At 32.0% G+C, this 23,371-nt stretch overlaps 1 protein-coding gene across 5 annotated transcripts in view; it reads right to left on the bottom strand.

Moving 5' to 3' along the window:
* Positions 1-23,371, bottom strand: part of LOC118185347 (dachshund homolog 1-like) — a 429,013-nt gene that overhangs the window by 51,740 nt on the left and 353,902 nt on the right. For 3 of the 5 annotated variants that reach the window (XM_085826065.1, XM_085826060.1, XM_085826062.1), the window contains exons 7-8: positions 21,331-21,414; positions 4,586-4,627 (exon numbers count right to left, since the gene is read on the bottom strand). In XM_085826065.1, the coding sequence (XP_085682191.1) occupies positions 4,586-4,627; positions 21,331-21,414 (126 nt within the window). The remainder of the gene's footprint in view (positions 1-4,585; positions 4,628-21,330; positions 21,415-23,371) is intronic. The other 2 variants (XM_085826069.1, XM_085826074.1) reach the window with 1 other exon arrangement.

The raw sequence follows: 23,371 nt of genomic DNA, 5'->3' as shown, positions 1-23,371 counted from the left end.
AGAATTCTCATATTCACAGGTATCAATGTTTTCAAGACTTTGCCTTTGTTACAGGAAGCCACTCTTAATATTAAGCACTGTAGTGTTCGTGTTACATACATAAACACTGTGACAGTTATTTGATGACTTATGCATAGCAGGCTATAAGTGTTATTAGATAAGTTGATAATAAAATATCAGTATATTTACAGTATGTAAATGTAAAATGTATCAGTATATTTACTAGTTTGGGTCAAACTGAGCTGCTGTATTTCATCCACTTTGAACCTGCTGTCTTTTGCATCGTGTTTTTCTGCTTAATTTCTAAATGCGTATTGGCAGATAAACAGTACGTGAAGATAATGAACCACTACTAAACGACAAATATCGAATTATCGGATGAAAGAATGGGGTGAACGTACGCGTATGTATGCAGAATATAGAAACTCTACTTGAAGTATAAGATCTACAGTAAACAAATTCAATATATTTTTATCGTCAGACCTGTACTGTACTAACCGAAAAGTAGATGATTGTTGCTTTTTGTTTTTATTGTTGTTGTTAATATTTAATTTTATCTTTTTAATAGCGGGTAGTTTTTCTTTAAAAAATATTAAAAAATTCCTCAGTTCTGCATTTGCAAAATCTTCAGCTTTTGATGACTGGATTCGGATATTTTAATTTACTTAAAATTAAAAAAATAAAATGTAATAAAATGTGCTACTAAATTAATTAAAAATGAAGTTAAACTTCATTAAATTTAATTAAAATTTGAGAACATTACGAGATTAGCATAAGTTATAAAAATTACACTAAATATTAAAAACTAAAATTAAGAACCATATCATAAAAAATTATTTGCGAATCGAAGGAAACAAGTGCAAATTGAAGCAAGGCCGGCACTTGTGGATTTCTATCAGTATATACACACACACACACACATATATATATATATATATATATATATTAGCTATCGTCGGCCCTAGTTAACTGGGACCGTCGATTGCTAATATGTATATATGTTACGGTGAAACACCGAAATCTGGAGAATGTCGACTTTCACCGGTAAATGTCAACATTCACATAGTCGCTTGGTGTATGTCCGAAATATTTTCCAAATACTCTTATTTCTGACTTACACCGGTAAATGTCGACATTCACCATGTACTAATGGTGAATGTTGAACATATAAGAATATTATATTTTCTTCTCCGTAATTCAGTCGCGAAAAAACGCACTTGAGACTTAAAATAAGAACTTAAAACACACAATACATTCAAAATGAGAAAGGAAAATAACAGAAGTTAAAAACTTATTAAATTACGTGATTCAAATCTTATTTATTGCAACAACTTAAATTATTATGACACTTTGAATTGCACAAGAGGCCCTTGCTTTTACAACTGTATTTATTTGTGAAACACTTCCTTTTGCAATGACAGCGTGTACATATACTCCTCTCTTTTCGACCTACGCCAGAGCATATCTGTGATTGTGGACATGCACTGGTAAGAGTCCCAATGTACAAGAATGTAATGCAATATTCGATCTTTCACCGACGTATTTGGTGAATGTTGACATTCTCCGGTGAAAGTCGACATTCTCCAATATCGGTCTTTTACGGTAACATATATACCGATAGAAATAACTTAGACTTCCGCCTTAATTTTGAAGGAGGATACCCTGACATAGGGTTTTACAAACCAGGTGGTCGGGGGCTTCGACCAAGTTTGGTACCCCGGGGACGGTCTGAGGCTCCCCTTTTCCTCTTCCCCTACCATGAACCCTTCGAGAGGGCTTTTTGCTCGCCGTGTATTTTGCACAGACACTATACTTGCAAACAGACTTACAAACATTTATGCTTTATTCGAGATTCGAACCCATCCCTACGGCAGACAGTGTCACTAACCACTATACCGGCTGAGCGGCAATGGAAAGAAAAATTTCAGTCCTTTGTGAGAATTATTCAAAGTACTAATTCCAAAAAATACAGCCTCACCAGCAGTCGGGCAGTTAAGACCACTGAATACTAGTACTTCGATCCGGGTTCGAGCCCACGTGAACGAAATGGCTTCAGGGGTGGTTTTCGTTGTTTTTCCCATGTACAACGTTAATAGGAGACAGTTTACCTTACGGAGTTCTACACGAAACTATCCCTACTCTTAGACAAACCTTACTGACTTAGACAACCCCCTTAGACAAGATTTAACCTTGGTGTGCTTTATTATAATCAAATAATACATCCCAACCTCCAAATTACAGATATTTTATTATAATATGAACTGCGCCTTAAGTGGTTACAAGGACTGAAATGCATAACAGATTTATGGAGTATTTGAATTCCTACCTTATTTACCCAAACTTAAGGAACCTTTTGACATAAATACTAAAATGATATGAAATGGTTAAAATTATGAAAAACTTCACACGAAATTTTGACAGAGAATTTTCCGGACGTGATTTCTAATGTCATTTAAGCGACTTGCGATAATTACAAACTTTCTTTTTATGAGGTGAACTGCTATATTTTCAGAGCTTAAGGCGAAAAGATAATTTATTCAATATTGAAGAGGGAGAAAAAAAGCACATTCTACTAAACTCAATTTAAGTTGAACCATAAGCCGAAAGATCTTTGACTTTTGTGAAAGCGGCGAATATGAGGTGTTGGAATTTTTAATCTCCTAACCTCTCTGGCAGGCCGCGCTTTCGTCCTTGAATTGTTTGTATTAATAGAACTACATCCACCTTCACCTTGCTGCTTCCCATTTGTTTCAGAAATTTTCCCTCGCAGATGGGGAAAATCAAGTTATGAGTTTCCCTAGCAGCAGTTAAAATGGTTTTTGATTCGGTTTCATGAAGATCATCGCGTTACTTTTTTTTTTTTTTTTTTTTTTCTCCTGGAACAACTTCTCTTCGTTGAGTCATATTTTAGCCTGAAGCTGATTTCTCGATCAAACAGAAGATTATTTATTTTATGTCGATGATTTTTTATAAAAATCAGACAAGAAAAAGAAGATTTAAATTCGAAAAACAAATTCTGAGCATTGTATGAATTGTATTGTTCATGGATTTAATATGAGCCCTTTATTCTACGTCCTTTAAAGCATGCATATCACTGGAATTAAATATTTTAATACTTAGCAATGTTTAAAAATTTTCAATACGGTAACACTATTCAATGATTAAATGCGTAACGTTAAGCTTTTTTCAATTTCAATTACATACCTTGCTGCAAATGGGAAAATTCATAAGCTTCGTAATTCCTATATTAATTTAGCTAATATAAAAATAACGCGGTGGTTTATCTCTTCTTTAACAATATATTACATTGATTAAATATAACGCATTAAAAAAAGTTATACTTAGAGAAGAGAAGGACAAGCGTGAGTTGTCATTAACAGGTCAAATAAAATAATCACTCAACTGAATAACTGCAAAGTCAATTTATCAGATATAATGCAAATCAACTTAAATCCAAAGCAAATACAGTTATTTCAGTGATATCATAAATCTCCAAGCGATAGAAAGACATAAATAAAAACGCTCTAGTATCCTGCCGTAGGTGGCGCTTCTTTTTCTACTGTACCTTCACAATAAGCTACAGGAGGTAGTAGCTGTTTTGAGATGCAAAAAGCGGATTATTTGAAGATTTAACGAAACACATAAAAGATTTATTGAAAACGTTCTTTATTTCTTAAAGAGAGAGAGTTTTTTAAATGTATGAAAAGTAATTTTTTAGTTTATAAAACTTGAAAATAGATTTTTGGATATTATTAGCTGGACCAAAATTTAAAAATTGGAAAGTATTTTATTTCATTTAAAAAATAAATATACATTCTAAAAGATTCAAAAAATAGAAAACTGATATTTCACCTAAATCTTTTTCTTTTATTTTTAAAAACATATTTTGATAAATATTAAAAATTTGATGCACCGCAAGTTACGAAAAATGCCACCACGTCGTTAAAATATTGCTTATACGTAGATTTCAAATGCATGATTTCACACAAAAATTTTCTGATGGCGTTTTTTTCACGGAATGCACATTATGGATTTTTCGTTTACATATAAAATATGGTAGTACATAAATTAAGGAAATAGAATACGAAACTGAAATTTTATTAATTACATACATCCCAATGTTTTTGTCTTAAAATTATGTAAGCAATGTGAAGTAGATAGCTAAAGTTTTATTAATCAGTAATTATTATTACTGTCTAAACCATTTTCACTTTTTTAACGTAATTCTTATAGCTATCATATTAGTAATGCGAAAGAATTATACAATTTTTAAAATGCCTTGTTGAAACTGTATATAATTTTACCAAAATTATTCCGCAAAATTTCTATGTAAATTATAATTTCTCTTTAAAAAATACAACTGATATTTAATGATATATATATATAGCAAGCGAAAAAAAAGCTTCAGATTTTCCAACCAAATTACAAAAGGAATAATTTCATTAGCTATATCTGTATAGTTTAAGTAGGTAATATTTCATTAGCAAATACTTCTAAAAATATTAAGATTTTTAACGTAGTGGTAAAACATCTCACAACAGAAAACATGCATACAAATAAATAAAAGTAATTTTTGATTGCCTACTTTTCATTCCAATTTTCATTTTAAGCTGGTTTTCGAGATTATCTGAAACGAAAGGGCCAAATTTTACTATCATTATGAAAGCAATTAATTATCTTAATTCAAAATTTATCTAAAGGTCTGTTTAGAAGGACAATATAAAGTAAAATACATGAACTTTGAAGCCCATATCAATCAAAACTGTCAGAAATAATAACTCAAAAGGGAGTTCTTAACGGTAATTTATTGCGAATTTGAGAATTTAAGTCTAAATCGACTAATTATAAAAACTGATTAATTCAAAAAGTCATACCGGGTTATTAAGTGTGTTTGTACAATTTTGTGTAATACTGCTTAGCAAAAATTTTATCGCAGTACCTCTTTATTTCATAGAAATAGTTTTGGAACTATAATCGCTCATATAAAACTGAAAATAAGTATAAATAATGCAAATAAAAACAACCGAACAGTAATAAAATAAACAACTGAACAGTAATAAAAAAATAAATTATGTTTTCTGTTTTTATAGCCCAGTTCCTGCCTTAGGGTTACGATTAAATAAATGTGATGAGAAATAAATTTCTGTTAAAAGTAAATAACCAAATGGTAGAACAAAATAATTATTTTTGATAAGAATAAAGAGATTGCAAAGAACACTTTCTGTGTAAAAATGACATTTCACTCAAGTTTAAACTACAATCGGAACAAAAAAAAAATTCCATAAAAACTCTAAAATATTACATTTAAAATATCAATCTGCTTTCAGAAATTAAATTTTAATTCTAAATACCATTAAATAATTTAATGTGAATATAAGTAGTCGACAGAAAGGAATTAAAATCAAAATACAATTTGATGGGGGAATTTTCTATACGTTTTTAAAAATAAATTTTCCTTTGAAAAAACGAGAATTTAGCAAAATACTGTATCGTTGTTCTTGTAATACGTTTTCATGGTCTTTTAAAACAACGATATGGATTCCGATTGAGACTATAATCAAGCACCAATCTTAAAAATATGATTATTGTTTTATTTTGACACATTTTAAAATGAATGCTAGTGAACAAAAAAGTAAAAGAAAAAGCTAATGAAAATGGCACCTCTTATCATTACATTTCTGAAATAGTTGAAAAAATACGAGAGGGAGATTTTAGACTACCGTGTGATATTTATCTTTAAGGTTTATTTTAATCAGACGGTATAGTAGTTCAAGGAGCCTGTCATACCGAAAGGCCCGGAGAAGGCATGGATGTAAAATTGTTTGTCGCTTTCATAGAAGGTAACGTTGGCTGTCTATTAGGTGCCTCCGCAATAAAATTACCACCACTTCTGGCCTTAGGAGTGGCCAATGCCATTATAGGCAAGTGCCCGCCATTGGGAGGAAAAAAGGTATATTTTAATATTATTAATTTAAAGTAAAGTCGAAAGAACAAACGACAAAGGACCTATGTGGTCAAAAATTTTGCGCATTTGTGCTGCGAAATTTAAAAAAGTTAAAAGAAAAATCCTAGTTCGAACGCTAAAAAGCCGCTGAAATACTGCGGTTCCTTGAAAACTTTAACATAAGCAAAATAAGTAGCAATGAAATATGTTATAAGAGAAAAATACAACATTTGATTATTTAGGTGCTATTATAATTTTTTTTTTTTTTTTTCAAATGTTTAACTATGCTGTAACACAGTCCTAGGTGTGAGGGGGAGAATCTAGTTCGATCTTTTTGATAATCCAGTTAAAACAGCTTGTCTGCTTGGGAATGGGGTGCAATACCAGCAGAAATGAGGTACAAGATCGGAATGCGGAATATGTGGAATCGATAGCTTATCTCTCGGTACAAGGTCGACACAACAACTTAAAAAACTAGTTTCGATTCTATAACCAATGTCGTCTGTATACTGGTGTCGGGCCTGAGCAATAAACGTATGCCTGTCACGAATTCTGTGTCAAATTAACATACCTGTTGTTATTACATAACTGTCAAAAGTTTTGATCGTTTCTATCGTATACCAGTAACCAGTGTCCGTTGTATACTTACGTTAATTATGCACTGAGTCGAAGCTACAAAGTGTCGATCCTACGAAATATTGATCCTATGCCTCTTCAGTTACAAGGTATTTCTCCCGCTTTCTTATCATGCCTTCGTGGTTTAGTGGTTCTGCACGCTGAGCCGGTATTCCAGAAGTCCGTGGTTCGATCCCGGCGAAGGCGTTGTTAATTCTTCATCTTTCCTGCTTCCAAAAAAAAAAAAAAAAAAAAAAAAAATGCCTAATGTCTCAACACAGTTTTTGAACAGTGTCGATCTTACGAAGTACTGATCCTATGCATCGGCAGTTTTATGAATACATGCAGTCAGTTTTAATTAAAGATTTAATCCCTTTTTTCACTTTCGTCTGCATTCTTAACTCTTTTGATATAAACTTACATTTGGTAATTTTCTTCACTCCTCCGTTCAAAAAATACTCTTCATCATGACACAATTGCCTTTTCACTTCCAATTTAAAAAGTGTTTTAAGCTTTCATTCTAGACAGGCTATCTTGAGAATATTTTCCCGATCTTTCAAACACTTTACAACCTATTCAAAACTGCAGCAACAACAACATCAACAATGTATTTATTCTCTTCTCTCTGATACTACGATTAAATTTAAACAAAATTCCGCACCCAAGCGCAATTCAGACAGATATTTCAAACTGAACGAACCCAGATCCTGTGTCTATAAAACAAGCATTAACGTTGGCTTGAAGAATATAACTCTTCACTGTTAAGGTTTATTCCGGAGGAACTGTCGGATAAGCGTCATCTTTGATGAAAACTCCATGCCTCACAAGGTAGAAAAAACTATGCGAAATACAAATACTTTATCCCTTCGAAAGCATTAAGTATATTAGAATTTTTTCCATCTTCTCTCCTGCAGTTCGCGAACCGAGAAAAGAAAAGTAACTGAAGCCTATTTATAAAATGCGTTTCATAACGTACGGCTATTGATTGATGGGAAACATGCGTTGTTTTTAGATGGTTTGCTGTAGTTTGTTTTTATAAACATATACATAGGTCCATATACACGTAGTAAAGGATTATTGGATTCTGTCTGCATGGAGCTGAAAATCCTTTACTTACCTTTTTACATTTTTGTTCTTGAAAGAAAAAATAAAAAGTTTTATATTCGATTAAACTTGCGCCTATGTTTGACTGGATTTTTGAGTAATCAGATTCGCAGTTTTTGCTATATTGGCTATTAATTTCGTGATACATTAATTCACGAATTTGCAGTGAAGATCTGGTTTTTGCAATTTTTTTGTCCTGTTTATTTGACATCACTCTTAAGTAATGTACCCCTCGGAATTGTATCTTTAACCGCGACATCTTAATTTCTATGAGCTTCTTTCATCGTCGATGTAAAATCGAATGCAAGATTTCCACTCGGGAAACATGCAAGCTATCCACTAGGGAAGCTTCGAATGCATCCATTAGAATTCGGAGATCCACTCGAAAATAAGAAATTCACCTCAAGATAAAAAAGCATGATTTGTCTTCTATTCTTTCCTAAAACATAAATAAAAAGATTGATAAGATCTTAAATATCTCTCTATTTAGTCTAAAGGGTATTTTCTCCCTCTTTTCTACATGCCTTTGTGGTGTAATTCGTAGGATACTGGATGCATATTCGAGAGGTCCAGGGTTCTACTCCCGAGGGGTCAACGTAGAATTTTCACGTCTCTTGCTTCAAAGAAACCTAATGACTCTACAAGTGGCGCAAGCTCGAACTAAAATGTAGTAAACGATAAATTCGTCACAACCAGGATTTGGCGATTGGGTCCCCTAATCCCCAGTCGCGCTTTAAAAAGGGACGAGTGTATAAGATATTTTCTTCCTCCTTTCCACATGCCTCCGTGGTGTTATTGGAAGCATACTCACGCGTATTCGTGAGGTCTAGGATTCGAGACTCGACGACGGCATTGCATATTTTTCATGTCTCCTGCTTCAAAACAACCCAATAACTTCATAAAGCTCTGTTAAATATTTGTTTATTAAGAAATATGTCTAATTTTCATAAATTTCACCTTTCAAATGGTATGAATTGGATTTTTCTCCCAATTTTAGCTTTAAATGAAGAATATTCTAATATTAGTAAATTAATTACATTCGAAATATTTTTAACAGAAACGAATAACACGGCTTATAGAGATAATTTATTTTTAAAATTACATTAGTACTGCATTATTAAAAATGCAATAAAACTGCACGATTTTGCTTTCTCGCATATTTCCTGGAGACATACTCTTTGATATTACTCCTGTACTTTAATTGCCGAAAATTAAAAACTACCAAATACATAAATATAATACATTTTATAATTTATATTGTAACTAACTATACGAAGACAAAGTGCATGCAACGAATGTCTTAATTATTCAAATTTTTCGCTGTTTATATATAAATTTTTCGCTGTTTATATATAAATTAGCGTCATTGTTCTCACTTACACTGAAGTTTCCTTTATTTTTAGTTACATTTCAAAACTATACCTTCAAACCATTGACACCATACCAAGACTATGAGCTGTTATTTACTGAAACGTGTTTTAGAGTTTTGACATGTATTGGTTCTGAAAGAAATCCGTTTATAATTTGTATATGACAATTCTCTTACATGTATCTCGGAAAATATGATTTTTTTAATATGATGTAAATGATAAAAAAAATCCTAATAAAATAAAAGCAAAATTAAAAAGTAACATCTTAATGGTTTCGGATTTTAACGGTCGCTCAAATGGGTTTGTTAAGGATGTTAACGCTGTTGCTATCGCAGCTTGCTGATACAATCACCACCCTTTTTCTTTAAATCTTTTTAGCTTTATTATTAAACATGACTTTCTTCGTAATTACGTCTTATACAACTCAAGAGAAAAATTACAAAAAATTTGAAAGGAGTATTTCCCAATGCAGCGTTAAATGTTGGCATACATTTTTCTCAGCTCATCATATTAATGTATTTTTATTTTGTCTTTTTATTATTAATGTTTTGTGTGTTTATTTATTAAATATCATGTTTTTGGCGCTTACGCTACATAAAATTCATTTCAAACGCAAAATCACAAAATATTTAAAAACAGCATATCTTTAGATTTACGACAAAAAGTCTCGCGAGCTCGAGATAAACATAATTTAATCCGTACAGTGTTGCCAGTACTCTCTTTGGAATCATTTTCTTAATCAAAAATTGATTAAAGTTTTACAAAAAATGAAAAAACAAATTCGAAATTCAAACAAATAAAACAAATTTGAAATTCAAAATTCCAGCTTCCAGGTGCCCATATTTGGATGGAGGACTATGTTATTCAAAATTTGATGGCTCTATTTTTTTCCTCACAATGCGAGAAGCATGCAGATATTCATGCAGATTCTTCGTTACTTAATTTTTTAAAACATAATACAGGCCGATAACATTTTGTGGCAACAATCTGAATAGTTACGCCGTTAATAGTTATCAATGCAAAATGCCATTTCGAGACTAATGAGGCGTTTCAATTCAGCAATTTTTATATGCTTTCTATGATTTAATCGTAGCAGCATCTATAACTTAACCACCTGTGCTGTTAGCAAAAAAAAAACTATTGCTGATCTTTTTTATTTATTTATTATATTTTTTTTTCATGAAATAATAACATTGAACATCAGGAATTTTGAAAAAAGAGAGACGAACTTTCGAATTTCAAAAGAATGGGAAAAAAGAATTTAAAAGGCAAGATAAAAATTTATACACAAAATAAAGTAAGAAAAGCTGCACGAAAGTACTTCAGAAATAAAAACATTCCGCTTTTAGAAAGATTTTATTCGACTCGTAAATATTCTAAACAAAACATTTTTCGTAAACATGTAGAACATTCAGCTCTAATGTTCAAAAAGGAAAGAAAGAAAAAAAAAAAAAAAGAAAAATATTGAAAGCGAAAGAGCGAAAGTTTGGGGGTTAAGTCAAATAAACAGAAATATTTCTTTCCTTCACACAAAGAGGAAAAATGGAAAAAAGAAGCTTTAAAATGCATGAACGCGAATTTACTTTTTCATGTATCGCACATCAACAAGTCGTTTGAGACACGGCATTTAAATAAATAGCTGACAAGCGGAAGAAAATATCTTTTCCTACTCGTTTTATTTCGGGATATGGCAACGCAATTGCACTCGGATAAACGGGAAAGTTGAGTTGAGTTGTTGCCTAAGCCACCTGCCGAAAAGAATATTTCCCTTTATCTGAAAGTTGTGCGTTTGCTGGAAGAAAATCTATTGCCACAAAAATGTGTTTACAGATCGTTTGTTTTGGAGTTTATTTATTTATGAATTTTTTATGTTTCGTATCCGTATCCGTGCGATTGTCAAATCGTTTTCTGCTCTTCTTCAGTACGCGTATGTGATGGGTGAGTTTGAAAAGATTAATGATTTTTTTAAAAAAAAATAAAAAATATTGTTTTCAAAAGGGGGAAATGTGACAAATGATCGACATTGAAAATAATAATAAAAGAGGTGGAGTTAGAGGAAACGAAAAATGTACGAACTGTGTGTCAGCTTCTAGTCATATCGACTGCGTGTAACATAAATTTCTCTGACGTCTTGATTTCGCACATTTTATTCAAAATGAAAAATGATGCTCACGTAACTGGTTATTTCTTACTTTTAGTTCGAAATACAGAAAAAAAAAAGAAAAAAAAAAAAGCCATTGAATTCTCACTTTTATTTTTTTAGTTATATAAATGATTTAGGCACATTTTATTTATTTATATCTAAGAATATATGTGAGTTCATGCATCTAGGAATAGACAAGCACCTCCTACTCATTAAGCAAATAACGAAAATAAATGGAAGGCTCCAATGATGCCACTGCCTATTGACGACAACAGTCATCTCTAGAGATTAGTACCGCTTCTAGATTTAGTTCGCCTCTCAGATAGATCCTAATACTTAAGGTATTTCGGATTTCAATGTTTATGCAGATGAAGTGAAAGTAAAGTTCATCAGAAACTAATTGAATATCAATGACATTCAAAAGAAATAAAATAAAGAAATTAAAATAGAGTAATACAATCAATCTTTGTAAATAACATCACATAAAAAGAACTGCCGTTCAGTAAGTGCGATATAATTGGTTAAATGCTAATATTTTTTTTTAAGTGTATCATCTTCAAATGTGGGGAAATTTACTAGATTTATTTGAAAAGTTCAGTTACAGTAATATCTTGGTATATGTTATTAGTCTTAAACTTTTGTGTGACTTATATTGTTATTTGTCTTAAACTTAGTTTGGCATCAAACTTTTTCAATAAGAAATAAGAGGAAAATAATTAATCTTTTCTTTTATAAAAAAATCCTATTGTTATTATTATGATACTTACAACGTCTCGTTTTCTTTGGAAGCATAAAATTTGACTTAATTAATAAATAGTAATGCGCAAGGTGGCTCTGACCTAAAGGCCGGCGTGACAAGCCTAATGGCCAAAGCAACTCAACATTGCAGAATCTTACTCTCGGGAGAACCGAAATTAGCAAAGTAGCCTTCATCAGGCACAACACGCTATAATTCTCCCTCCTGAAACCTGCCTTTAAGTACTAACTCCTTTCTACATTATTTGAATATCACGTCAGCTAGAAATTTACATTCTGACAGGAAAGTAAAAAAAGAGGAAGCTGGGAAAGCCCATAAACATAAAATAACTGGTTAATCACGTTAACCATGCATTCTCCGACATTCGAATTCGGGATCTTCCGTACGGTAGTCAGAGTCACTAAATGCTATTCGGTTTGGGCGACAAGGGAGAGATGTAAACTTGCTATGTCGAAAATTAGTTTAAAGCTTTGATTTAAATAGAGCTTACGCTATCTGAAAAAACAACACTTTCCTGCTGCTAATTTATACTAAAAATAATTTAGGAAACATTTTAGCGTAATTCATAATTCGTATCCCTATCTTTCATCAAAATCTGTAAATGAAAAGTTTTCAATTCATTTGTAGGAAGGACAAGAGGAAAAAATGACTTAAGTTTGACTGGATTGAGTTCTGAAAAAACAGTATGTGTACCCTAAACAGACGATGCTATTTTAGTATATGTCATCCGAAAGTTTTTCTACATAAAAACATTTTACTCAAAACTAAGTTCGTTATGTTGTCATACAGAATCACCAAAAAGTAATACATAAATTAAATAATTTTTGTATCGAAATTCGAAATCTGTATATAACTAAAGAAATAGCATTTATTATAATGCTGTAAATGTTTATAATAATCAGTTGCCAATATTATATATGTTATTATTATTATTGCCAATATTATATTCATTATTATGTATTTTAAATTATATCAATCTGATATATTATTAAAAACAAATACCATATTAAACTATTGAGAATTGAGTTTAATACTTTCATATCATTTAAGATGTTAAGCATCTAGAATTTGGAAAGAAAATTAAAAATTTTACTTCACACTGAAATCAAACACTCTAAAAACTCTATTTTCCCAAGGACTTGAAGAATGAATTGATTAACTTAGTCTCTATGCGGTGGCAATATTCATCGGCCAAATATATCAATAATGACGCGATAATTTAATATAACGGCACAGAAAACGTAATAAGACTGGATTTAAAACATTTTAACATCTATAAAAGTAATTTACCTAGCTTTATAAGTACAAGAAAAGAATTAATCTTCGGAAAAAATATTTCTCCAAATTCCCCATTCACGATTTATAAATTTGCAAAACTAAAACAGTGTTCCCCTCAAAAAACTTGAAATAAGATATTAAGCCTTTTATCACAAAAGTGCAGAAATTCTATCCGCTTAATAAAGTAACATTGCGGTTTAGAATCAAAATCATTCATACAGAAATGCTACCAAATGCATTTATCAATAAAATAAACGAATAATCATATACAATGCATCTAAAAATAGGCTTAAATGTGACAGCGGCAACAAGTGACTAACACTGCATATTTATTCAGGAAGAAATAAAGTCCAAAATGGCGCACTTCCCTACCCAAGTCTCTCCAACTACAAAAACTCATCCTCAAACGATTACGATATATAAGGAAAGAAAGAGCGAGAGATTAATCGGAATTTTTTTTCTCTTCTTTCCCTTCCATTCCCGGACTAACGGGGCAGGGGATAAACACACCCCTAAAAAAATCTATTAAAAAAATAATCGAGAGAGCAGAGCGGGAAAGAACGAAGAAAAAAGTATATGTGGAAAGGAAAAAGATTCCGAGAGAATTTTTTTCTTCCCGTTCTAATATGGGCGCGTACCTTTATAAAAGATAGATCGCGCTTTAAGCGATTTGCAAATATCTATGGTGCTACGCGACCGGTGGAGTAGAAAAGTGTCGACCCAGCTTTTTCTGATAAATTGACGGAAGACTACCAGCTCATCTGGTCGATTTCAGAGAACTTTTCCTTTTTTTTTTTTTTTTTTTCCCTTTCCGGTTATATCCGCGCTTTTTTTCCCTATTCTCCTTGCATGAAGCGCCACCTCGCGTGGTTCGATGAAAGTATAAGTTCGTATCACAATATAGTTCATGTCTTCCGTTCACGTAAGTTTTTAACATACTTTTAGTTCATTTTAATTTTAGCGGATGTGAGGCAAAATTTTTGGCATAGTAGACAACAATTGAAGATGCAAGGCGATTTTAGTCCTTTTGTAAAATGTCTCCAATCATGACTATTTATAATAATGCGAGGCATAGTAAGCAATACTTGAAGATGCAAGACAATTTTCGAATTGTAAAAGGTCTCCTGCTATGATTATCTATGATGATTCCTTGTTTTTGTGATTCTATAATGATTGCTATGATTATATATGATGATTCTATCTAAATGAAAAGTTTCATTAGGGCCCCTCGTGTAAACAAATGTCTTTTTAATGAAGTCCTTATATACCATTTGTTACGTGACCACTAGTTACGTGGCCGCAGAAATTTTTAAAGAATTTTAAAATGATTATCGGAATCATAGGGATAAAGAAGAGTTCTCCTAGTTAGAGGCCGGTGTAGGTTTCTCAGTCAGCCTACTAGGTTAAATTAAATTGTGCAGTCTTAAACTGCTAGTTACCTTTTAAATTTAGTTTGTTGCATTAAGTTCCTCACCACAAGTGGTTGGTGGCAGGGCAAAGACACAAATCCATGACGTCTGTAAGTAACTGAGTTCAATAAAAGCACTTTTACACCTTTTCCTTGCTGTATTTATCTTCTAGTCTTAGCGAGAAGTCACTGAACATACATACTTTCAAGTCGGTCTATTTGCATTTTATACTAGCAAGGAGACTAGATCTTACAAAGTAATAAAAGACTTATCAGAAGCGGTTCACCACGAGCCAGTAATGTGAGCCAATAGGTTAAAAAAGGGGCCGTGAAATAAATAAACTGCAAGAAGGAGTACTTTGGAGGAAACAAAAAGAATAATAACATTAATTCCTATTTGTGTGACTTTCGGTTGAATTAAACAAATAAATCTAAATTCGGTCATGCCATTACTTTCTTTTTCTGTTCTGTGCATTGAAGGAATGGCTTTCATATTTATGTGCTTATTAGAAAAATCACATGGTTGTTTAAGACAAGCGGATAAGCTGTCTGAATTGATTTCGATAATATCGTGCTTGAGCATCACACAATGGAACAAGATAACGCTGTCATGAGAAACAAGATTATGCTTCGCTTTACCGTTCGGATATTCAGAAAATACGACGAGAACAAACAAACTGAAAATGAAACAAACCTTACAAACGCAGCCCATGCATCTGATGCTTTATCGTGATACAGATTATGACTTTCAACACAGAACGGAATATTCAAAGCTATAAAAATTTATCCAGACCTGATGCGAATGATGGAAATCAATGTTATATCTATTATGTCAAATTCATACTGTGGGATATCAGACCAAAACTGTATAAGTTTAGTTTGATTTACAACAGATTCGCTCATGATTATTCGATCAAGCCAATTTCTGAACGGATAAGACTACGAAACACTGATTGGGATTCGACTTGGGTTTAAATGCCAGCGAACGGGTTAGTCACGTAACCTTTTCGGGGTTTTCCTTACGTGTAATATGAATACCAGGCAAATAGCCCTCGTGTACTTAATCAGTTCAGAGGATGTTCCCTCTACAGGGATCTTACATGACTTGCATGTCCCCAGGGATCTTGCAGCCACACTCGATTAGGCAAACAAAAAAGACCTCTATCTTATGGTGATACTCCAGAGCCATAGTTGAAATGTTCTTGGACTTCGTAAAGGTCAACTATCATGAAAGGAGTTCTCAATATGAAAATAAATCTCAGTCTAAACACTTATGAGAAAGCATTATATTTTCCTGGTAGTTTAACATTATTTCCATCTAATTTTGGAATTCCTGAGTTTAATGCTTTTTTATAACAATGAAAACTACGGCTAATGCTGCATGAAAAATAAATTATTTACGCTAAATACAGGATATGCAAATAAAAAGATGCTAGAATCACTTGAATCTTGCTGTTTGGTCTCTGGCCGTGAATATGAGCAAGTGAGCTGGAGTACGAAGCAGTCTGAGATTCATGATGTCAACATCGGTTTTTTTTTTTTTTTTTTTTTTTTTTTTTTTCCCGTCGTGGAGCAAATTTAAATGCTTGGAGCTTCTGTGCTGCAGATACCTTACATCTCAAGTTGAAACTGAGAGTTGAGCATTTTCCTAACAACGAATATGTGCTGATCACGCTTTAGCCCCCACCAAGTGAATCGTGCGTATCTTTCAGTAAAATGGTTACTTTTTTTTTATTTTCTGTATAAAAGGCGATCTGAAAATCCAAAGAGTAGCATATTATATCAAATTTGCTGCTGCGTGTAAATACCCAGAATGTATACCGCTAAAAATAATAAATATTCATTAAAGAAAAATTTCTGAATCTTTATATTAGCAAATATGTAAAATATTTCAAATGAGTATATTTCCAATATCCACTAAGAACAACAACAACAACAACCAAAACAAAAACATACAAAACAGATTTTAACGGTAGCCCAAAAGGGCTTGTTAAGGTTTTTCTACGCTCTCGCTGAGCTCGTAGTCTACCAGTGTGGCTATTGCAACTTATTCCTGCTCTTTTTTTTTTTTTTTTTTTTTCTGTGTCTTTTTAGTTTTATTAATTATCAAGCATTCCTTTCTTCGCACTGATGTCATATACAATTCAACTGCAAAGTTACAAAAAAATTAAAACAACAGCATGTGTTTAGAATTTCCGAGGAAGTATTAAGTGTTGTCATACATTTTCCTACTTTTTTCTTTCAATTTTTTCTCAGTTAATCATATCAATGTATAGTTTTCTTAGTAAAATGGTTGACAAGTTTTTTTCTTTTCTTTTCTTTCTTTTTTTAATAAACGTTTTGTGTGTTAAACGTATTAATTAAATGTCATGTTCTTCGCACTTACGCCACATAAAATTCAGTTGAATAGCAAAATCACAAAATATTTAAAAGCAGCATATTTTTAGAATTTTAGACACACAGTCTCGCGCGCTGGAGATAGAAATGTTTTAATCCGTACAGTAGTGCCGCTGCTCGCTTTCAAATCGATGTTTTTTTTTTTTTTTTTTTTTTTTTTTTTTTTTTTTTTTTTTTTTAAATTCATTAAAATTTTACAAAATGTGAAATATAAAATTCGAAATTCAAAATTCGGACTTCCAGGTGCACATGTTCGGGTGAAGGACTACGTTTTTCGAAACTGCATGGCCCTAGGTACCGTCGATTTTCACAGTGCGAGAAACATACACACATTCATTCAGTTTCTTAACTATTTAATTTCTTTAAAAGTAATGCAGGACGATAATATTTCGTGGCAGCTATTTAAAAGATGATTCCGACATTTAAAGTGATACACAGCCAAATTCCATTTCGAGACTAATAGCCCATTCGGGCTAACGCGTTTCTGAGCTAAAAGAATATATCATCCAGGAGATTTTACGATATTTTATGTATTAAGAGGAAAGGGTACGTATCGCCACAAAATAAATTTTCGAAATTTTTTTGTACAAAATCCTCAATTATAAATTTGATTGGAATGCACGTTCGTTTGGTGAATTTAAAATGCTTTATTGAAAATATTAATGGTCCTAATATTTTAATTACACTTCTTTGTAAAATCCAAAGAAACAGAAAAAAGTAATTTTGAGTAATAAATTTAATTAATAAATTTTTTAGAAACTTTCTTGAGAGCAATTTTGCCAATACAGAATATTGAATGTTCTTTAATTTTCATTATAAATAGGAAAATTTGTCGATGAAAAGTTAAGGGAAACACTCTGCTGTTAATTAATAAAGCCTAGATTAAGAAAAGTTAATTTTAACAACAGATTTCTGACTTCTATAAATCGGTTAAAATAACCTCTCGAAAGCTATAAGGAGAAATTTGCTTTCGAACATACTCCGAAATATTTGTTATACCTTCGAATTAATACAAAAAAAAAAATTGTTACTAAATTAGATAATTAGATAATTAGATATAGAACATATTACTGGTACAAATAAACAATGAAATATCATAATGTTTAATGCATTTTCGTACGACTCAAAATGCCTTTGCGGCAAAAGAACTTATATCAAAGGGATTCAAAAACAGCTTGTTCTGGGAGAACCGAAAGGCTTGGATTTAAAGGAATGTTTCCGGAGGAACCCTAGAACTCAAATCTTTCTTAATCGGGAAAGTCTAGTATTTTTCGGCTCGAAACGGGAGGCTCAACCGATGCCTGATTATTTAGAATTAGAAGTAGATATAATATTTGTGCAGAGTTTATTTAATTTCTGCGTTAGGAAAGGTATGTATGGAAAAAATATAATTGATTCATATACAGTCTGTTTTTTTTAATTTATTTTATTATTATTATTATTATTATTATTTGCGTGACGAATTCTCTTGAGCCGCACGCGATCATATTCGGTTTGTGGGAACTGAGCGTGCGCTCGTTCAACTGGCATTCTCCAATGACAGATGCGGAAACAGAACCGCCTACAATCGCACAATTGGCGCCCAATCGCATTCCCACAGTCGAAATGGAAACGGCATTGCACAGTGCGCAAGCGCTTCGCAATTTTCCAGGGCGTCGGCTTCGGGCGGCCGCGGCTGCGTACTTTTTCTCGAAATTTTAGGGAGGGGCAAGTCTGCTCTTCCTTTCCCACTAGCGATGTTATTAGAATCACAGACAGAGTTTTTTTTTTTTTTATTATTATTATTTTATTGCGGCCCTCCTTTCTCTATAGTACCTTCGCGAGATTGGCTTGGGAGATAAATGCTTTCTCTCGGATTTTGAAAGTAAGTCACGTGAAATGTTTTATTGATAACTCAGGGACTTTTTGCAAAATGATTGTGGATTGTAGTAGAATATACAAATTAGAATATATAATAAAATCTCGACAAATTACTCTATAGAATATAATAATACTGCATAGAATATATAATATTGAAATACTGTTTAGAACAGGGCTTCTCAGCCAAGAGAAATTTCATAGTTTCGGGGACTGCGCTCAGCATTCGTAGTTTTAGAAGATCGGCCATCTAAAATAGCTATAAAAAAGAAAATATATATAATGATTTTAATCAATCCATCAATATTAATCAATGGTTTCATGTGTCTAGGTAGTAATTAATAATAAGAGGCATGAAGAACTGCGTTTATTACTTTTAAATCGCTTCGGTAATCAGTGATCGACAGATTAAACTTAAAAGAAGTGTTAAACAACGTACTCTTTGCCGAATGGCAACATATAAAAGATAAAAATATTTTATCTCGGGCATTTCTTTCAAATCGCTGAGTTTCGGAATCAATTTGAAACGTGAATATCCAACAGTGTATCAAGTGGCAACCCACTGATTTTAAATAGCTGAATTTGTTAATAAAAAATTCGTTAAATTTGTACAAAATATGAAATAAGTTTTTTAAAAAAAATCGAAATTCGAACTTTGAGGTGCACACAATCGGGTGGAAGACTAAATTTAAAATTTGGCGGCTGTAGATGCCACCGTTTTTCTACAATGCGAGAAACATACAAACATGAGTAGTAGTATAATAAAAAATAGAGTGTACGCGTCTAGAACTGAAAAATTTATTTAAAAACTTTTGATAATTATTAAAATATTTTAAATCAAATGAATGTTACCGTTGTTAAAAATGGAATTTCTAATGCAAAAATGAATTTATTCGTAGTATTTTCTAATTGAGGAAAGGAAGAAATAAAATAAAACTAATCTAACTCACGAAGATTTACTGCTCTAATATATGCAAAACGTTTCTAAAGTCTGCAAAGCATGTAAATACAGAGTTTTGAATTTCTTATAATACAAATAAATGCAATTGATGTTGACTGTACTCGAATAGTATAGAGCAGAGGTTCTCAATCAGTGGTACGCGTACCACTGGTGATACGCAAGAGAAAAATAGGTGGTACGCAAAGAAGCAAAGTATTTTTAACTATTAAATTCAAAAATGAAAATCCCAACATGCTGACTGAGTTTTTTCTCTAACATTCGTAAATTTATGCGATTTGAGCTTTGTTCAAGAGTTTTCAATTTTTGTTTAGATGGTACGCGTTAGTCAAAAGGTTGAGAACCGCTGATATAGAGAATTACATCTGTGTAAATGATTATAATATATTGTAGAAAACAGGAATAACTATGCCATATTTAGCCATCCAGATTTATTAGAATATTAGTTTTTGTTGAATGGCAGCAGTGGTGAGAGTTGTGAGAGTTGATTTAAAGATTAAACTGTTAATCAGTGACTAAACTAAGTAGAATAATTTATATATTACTCACCGACTTTTTTAATATTAATATACATATGATATTGATCTCCCTACCCCTGCAAAAAAATTTATACACTTTATACATATATAGATACATAGATATTTTATACACTTTTAAGACGATATAATACTATTTTTATTTTTCTCAAGTAACTGCATTGGAAAATTCTGCGTAGTATAGATAGTATTCTGCGTGTATGATATTGATCTCCCTACTCCTGTAAAAAATTTTATACACTTTATATATATATATAGATATAGATATATAGATATATAGATATTTTATACACGTTTAAGATGATATAATACTATTTTTATTTTTCTCAAGTAACTGCATTGGAAAATTCTGCGTAGTAGAGCTAGAGCCCTTTCATAGATACCTCCCTCATATGACCACCACTGAAGTGAGAAACGTTTCTGAAATCATCTTTGAGCATCTGTATTAGAAATCACATGTTTGGGACGACCAACTCTACAAACTGCCAGAATCCTCCGTAATCATAGTTATGTTTAAACACAATCTTGTTCTCTGATATTTCAGTTTATAATAAGCAGAGTTTCTTCATATGTTTTAATATTTATAGAAATTTATAGCAGATTTGACCTTTCTTTTCTTAACTGTGAAGATCTGCGAGATATGTTGGATATATTGGCTTTCTGAGTGAGATATCGAAGATTACTTTTCAAACGAAATTGCCAAAATGAACAAACCAAATATATCGTTACCTTGAAAAACTACCAATCCTATGCCAATCCCAGATATTTTAACTTCGAGTGCCTATATAACATATCCATCCCCACTTGCCTCCCACTTACGGAGGATGGAATTACTGCACTGATAAGTCAGACGGAGGTGCGGCCATGTACGCAATTACCCCATGCAATTGCAAGACAGAGCAAACTGTAAAGAGCACGGGGGAATGGAAGAAAATAAAGAAGAAAATGATTATTAGTACTTACTTCTTGTCCGTTGTTCGTCCAAAAGCTGCTTTTCGATACCTTCTCGGACCTCCCTCTCCCTTAGAAGTTCCATCTTGAGTTCGGCTGTGGAAAACAGAAGAAAAGAAGAATATAAATAAAAATTTCATGAATAAAGAGAGGAGTGGAGAAAGAAGGGAAAAGAAACACATTTGTTTTCCCCTCTCTTATAATTTCAAGTTCAATTTCGTAAGAGGCGTCATTATGTATATGAATGAGAATCTGCGTGTGTGGATTTCGGATACGCCTTGTTATTACTTCGCGAATTGTTTGATCTCAAATTGCGTTTTGCGGGGATGAGCTCTTCATTATACACTTGCAAAGCAGAATGCAGAAATCTGCCCTGAAATGGTTTTTGGACACAAAAGAGGACGTGGAATTCTGTCTTTGGGTGGAAAATTATGTGCACGTGGTATGCAAAACGGCTTCCATTAAAAGAAAGCATGGTCAAACCCGCTTGCTTCTCGGTTTGATATGAAACCAAGGGTTTAATGCATTTTCGGACATTGCAGAAAAATTAAGAAGGAAGAATGTGTTCAGTAAGGATTTTCCAAAATATATATGTAAGAAAATAAAGATTATGTAAAAGATTAAATTAGCAGCGTAAATTAATTTCCCTTCTCTATTCTAAAAATAGCAACATCTATTTGCACTGCGTCATTTCGAGAAAAATCTATGTCATATGACTCTTACATAATTCTGGTGATGTTAATTGAACTAAAACTCAAGCGGCCAATAATAATTTTTCAGCAATATTAACTATCCAATCAAAATGCTTTGAGAACCAAAACTAACTCCATTTGACTTTAGATTTCATTCTGAACATTACGCACTTTCTTTCCACGCTTTGGCCTAGCTATACAGCTGTCTGTCTGCTGCTGCTTTCTTGCTACAAAGTTATCAAAAATATAAGCCCTTTGGAACAGGCACATTTAATGTACCTACTTGTGTTTAAAATTATATATATATATATAGTCTTTATTAGTTTTAGTATTAAAAACAAGTCAAGTCTACAATTATTTTGTTTACTTTTATTCATAAATAATATAGCTTATATATGCATAATATTAAAATAGTATATCTATGTGTGTGTGTCTGTGTGTGCATGGTGAAAAAGAGGCAAATCAAAATTATAACTTAAATTAGAAATAGCCTTTTAATTCTTCATTTTAATTTGGGTGCTTCCCCCTCTCTGTTCCAAAAATAGTAATAAATTTTTCTGGACTACGTCATTTCTCAATTAATCCATTTCATTTATTTTACATAACGATGAGAAAGTAGTTAATTCGGAGCTCAAAATTTCGAGAACAGAGGCCTTTGTCTTAATAAGCTTCCATACTGGAGAAGTACGCCTTTGTTTTCTGCACCTTAACCCTAGATTGATTTCTGCTCGCTGTTTCTCATCGGTTTCCAAGTGAATTGTGGCCACAAATGTCAATTGAAATAAAAATGGATATTTAATCCACGTCGACTGCCAAGTTATGGATCAATATCCCCGTCATCAATATTTCTACAGCATGTTAACAGTATTTTATGACAGTTTAAGCTGTCTGCAGAAGACCGTTACATGAATTTGATATTTCAACTTATTTTTATGCTTGATGTTTGCTTCCTTTTTTGTTTTTATTTTTACGAATTTTTTAATTTTTCTTGTATAGATCATTGATAAAATCCTTATGTAATTGAAAGAAAAGCATGCTAATTTGAACGTCCCTAATTTACGGAAAATTTACCCTTAGGTTATTTGACGGTTTAACTTTGAACTTTAACTTTGACCCTTTGAACTTTGGGTTAGTCTGGTATAGATAGCTCTTTTTTCAAAGTACAGAAGTATTCTAATAATTATTAATAAACTGATAATTACGGAAACAATATATTTTCCCAGTTACAAAATTTAATTATTATTGTATAAATTATCAATGCTTTTCAAAAATTAATCATAACATACCATTTTTGTTTGAATTCACTTGAGTAGCTCAAAACTTTTCATGTAAAACCTAAATATAACATAACCATAAATCTG

The sequence above is a fragment of the Stegodyphus dumicola genome, chromosome 1 (genome assembly GCF_044657685.1).
Source record: "Stegodyphus dumicola isolate Sdum_Otavi_A_Nest chromosome 1, ASM4465768v1".
NCBI lineage: Eukaryota > Metazoa > Arthropoda > Arachnida > Araneae > Eresidae > Stegodyphus > Stegodyphus dumicola.
The sequence above is the reverse complement of the archived record's forward strand: the minus strand, read 5'-3'. Positions and strand labels throughout refer to the sequence as shown.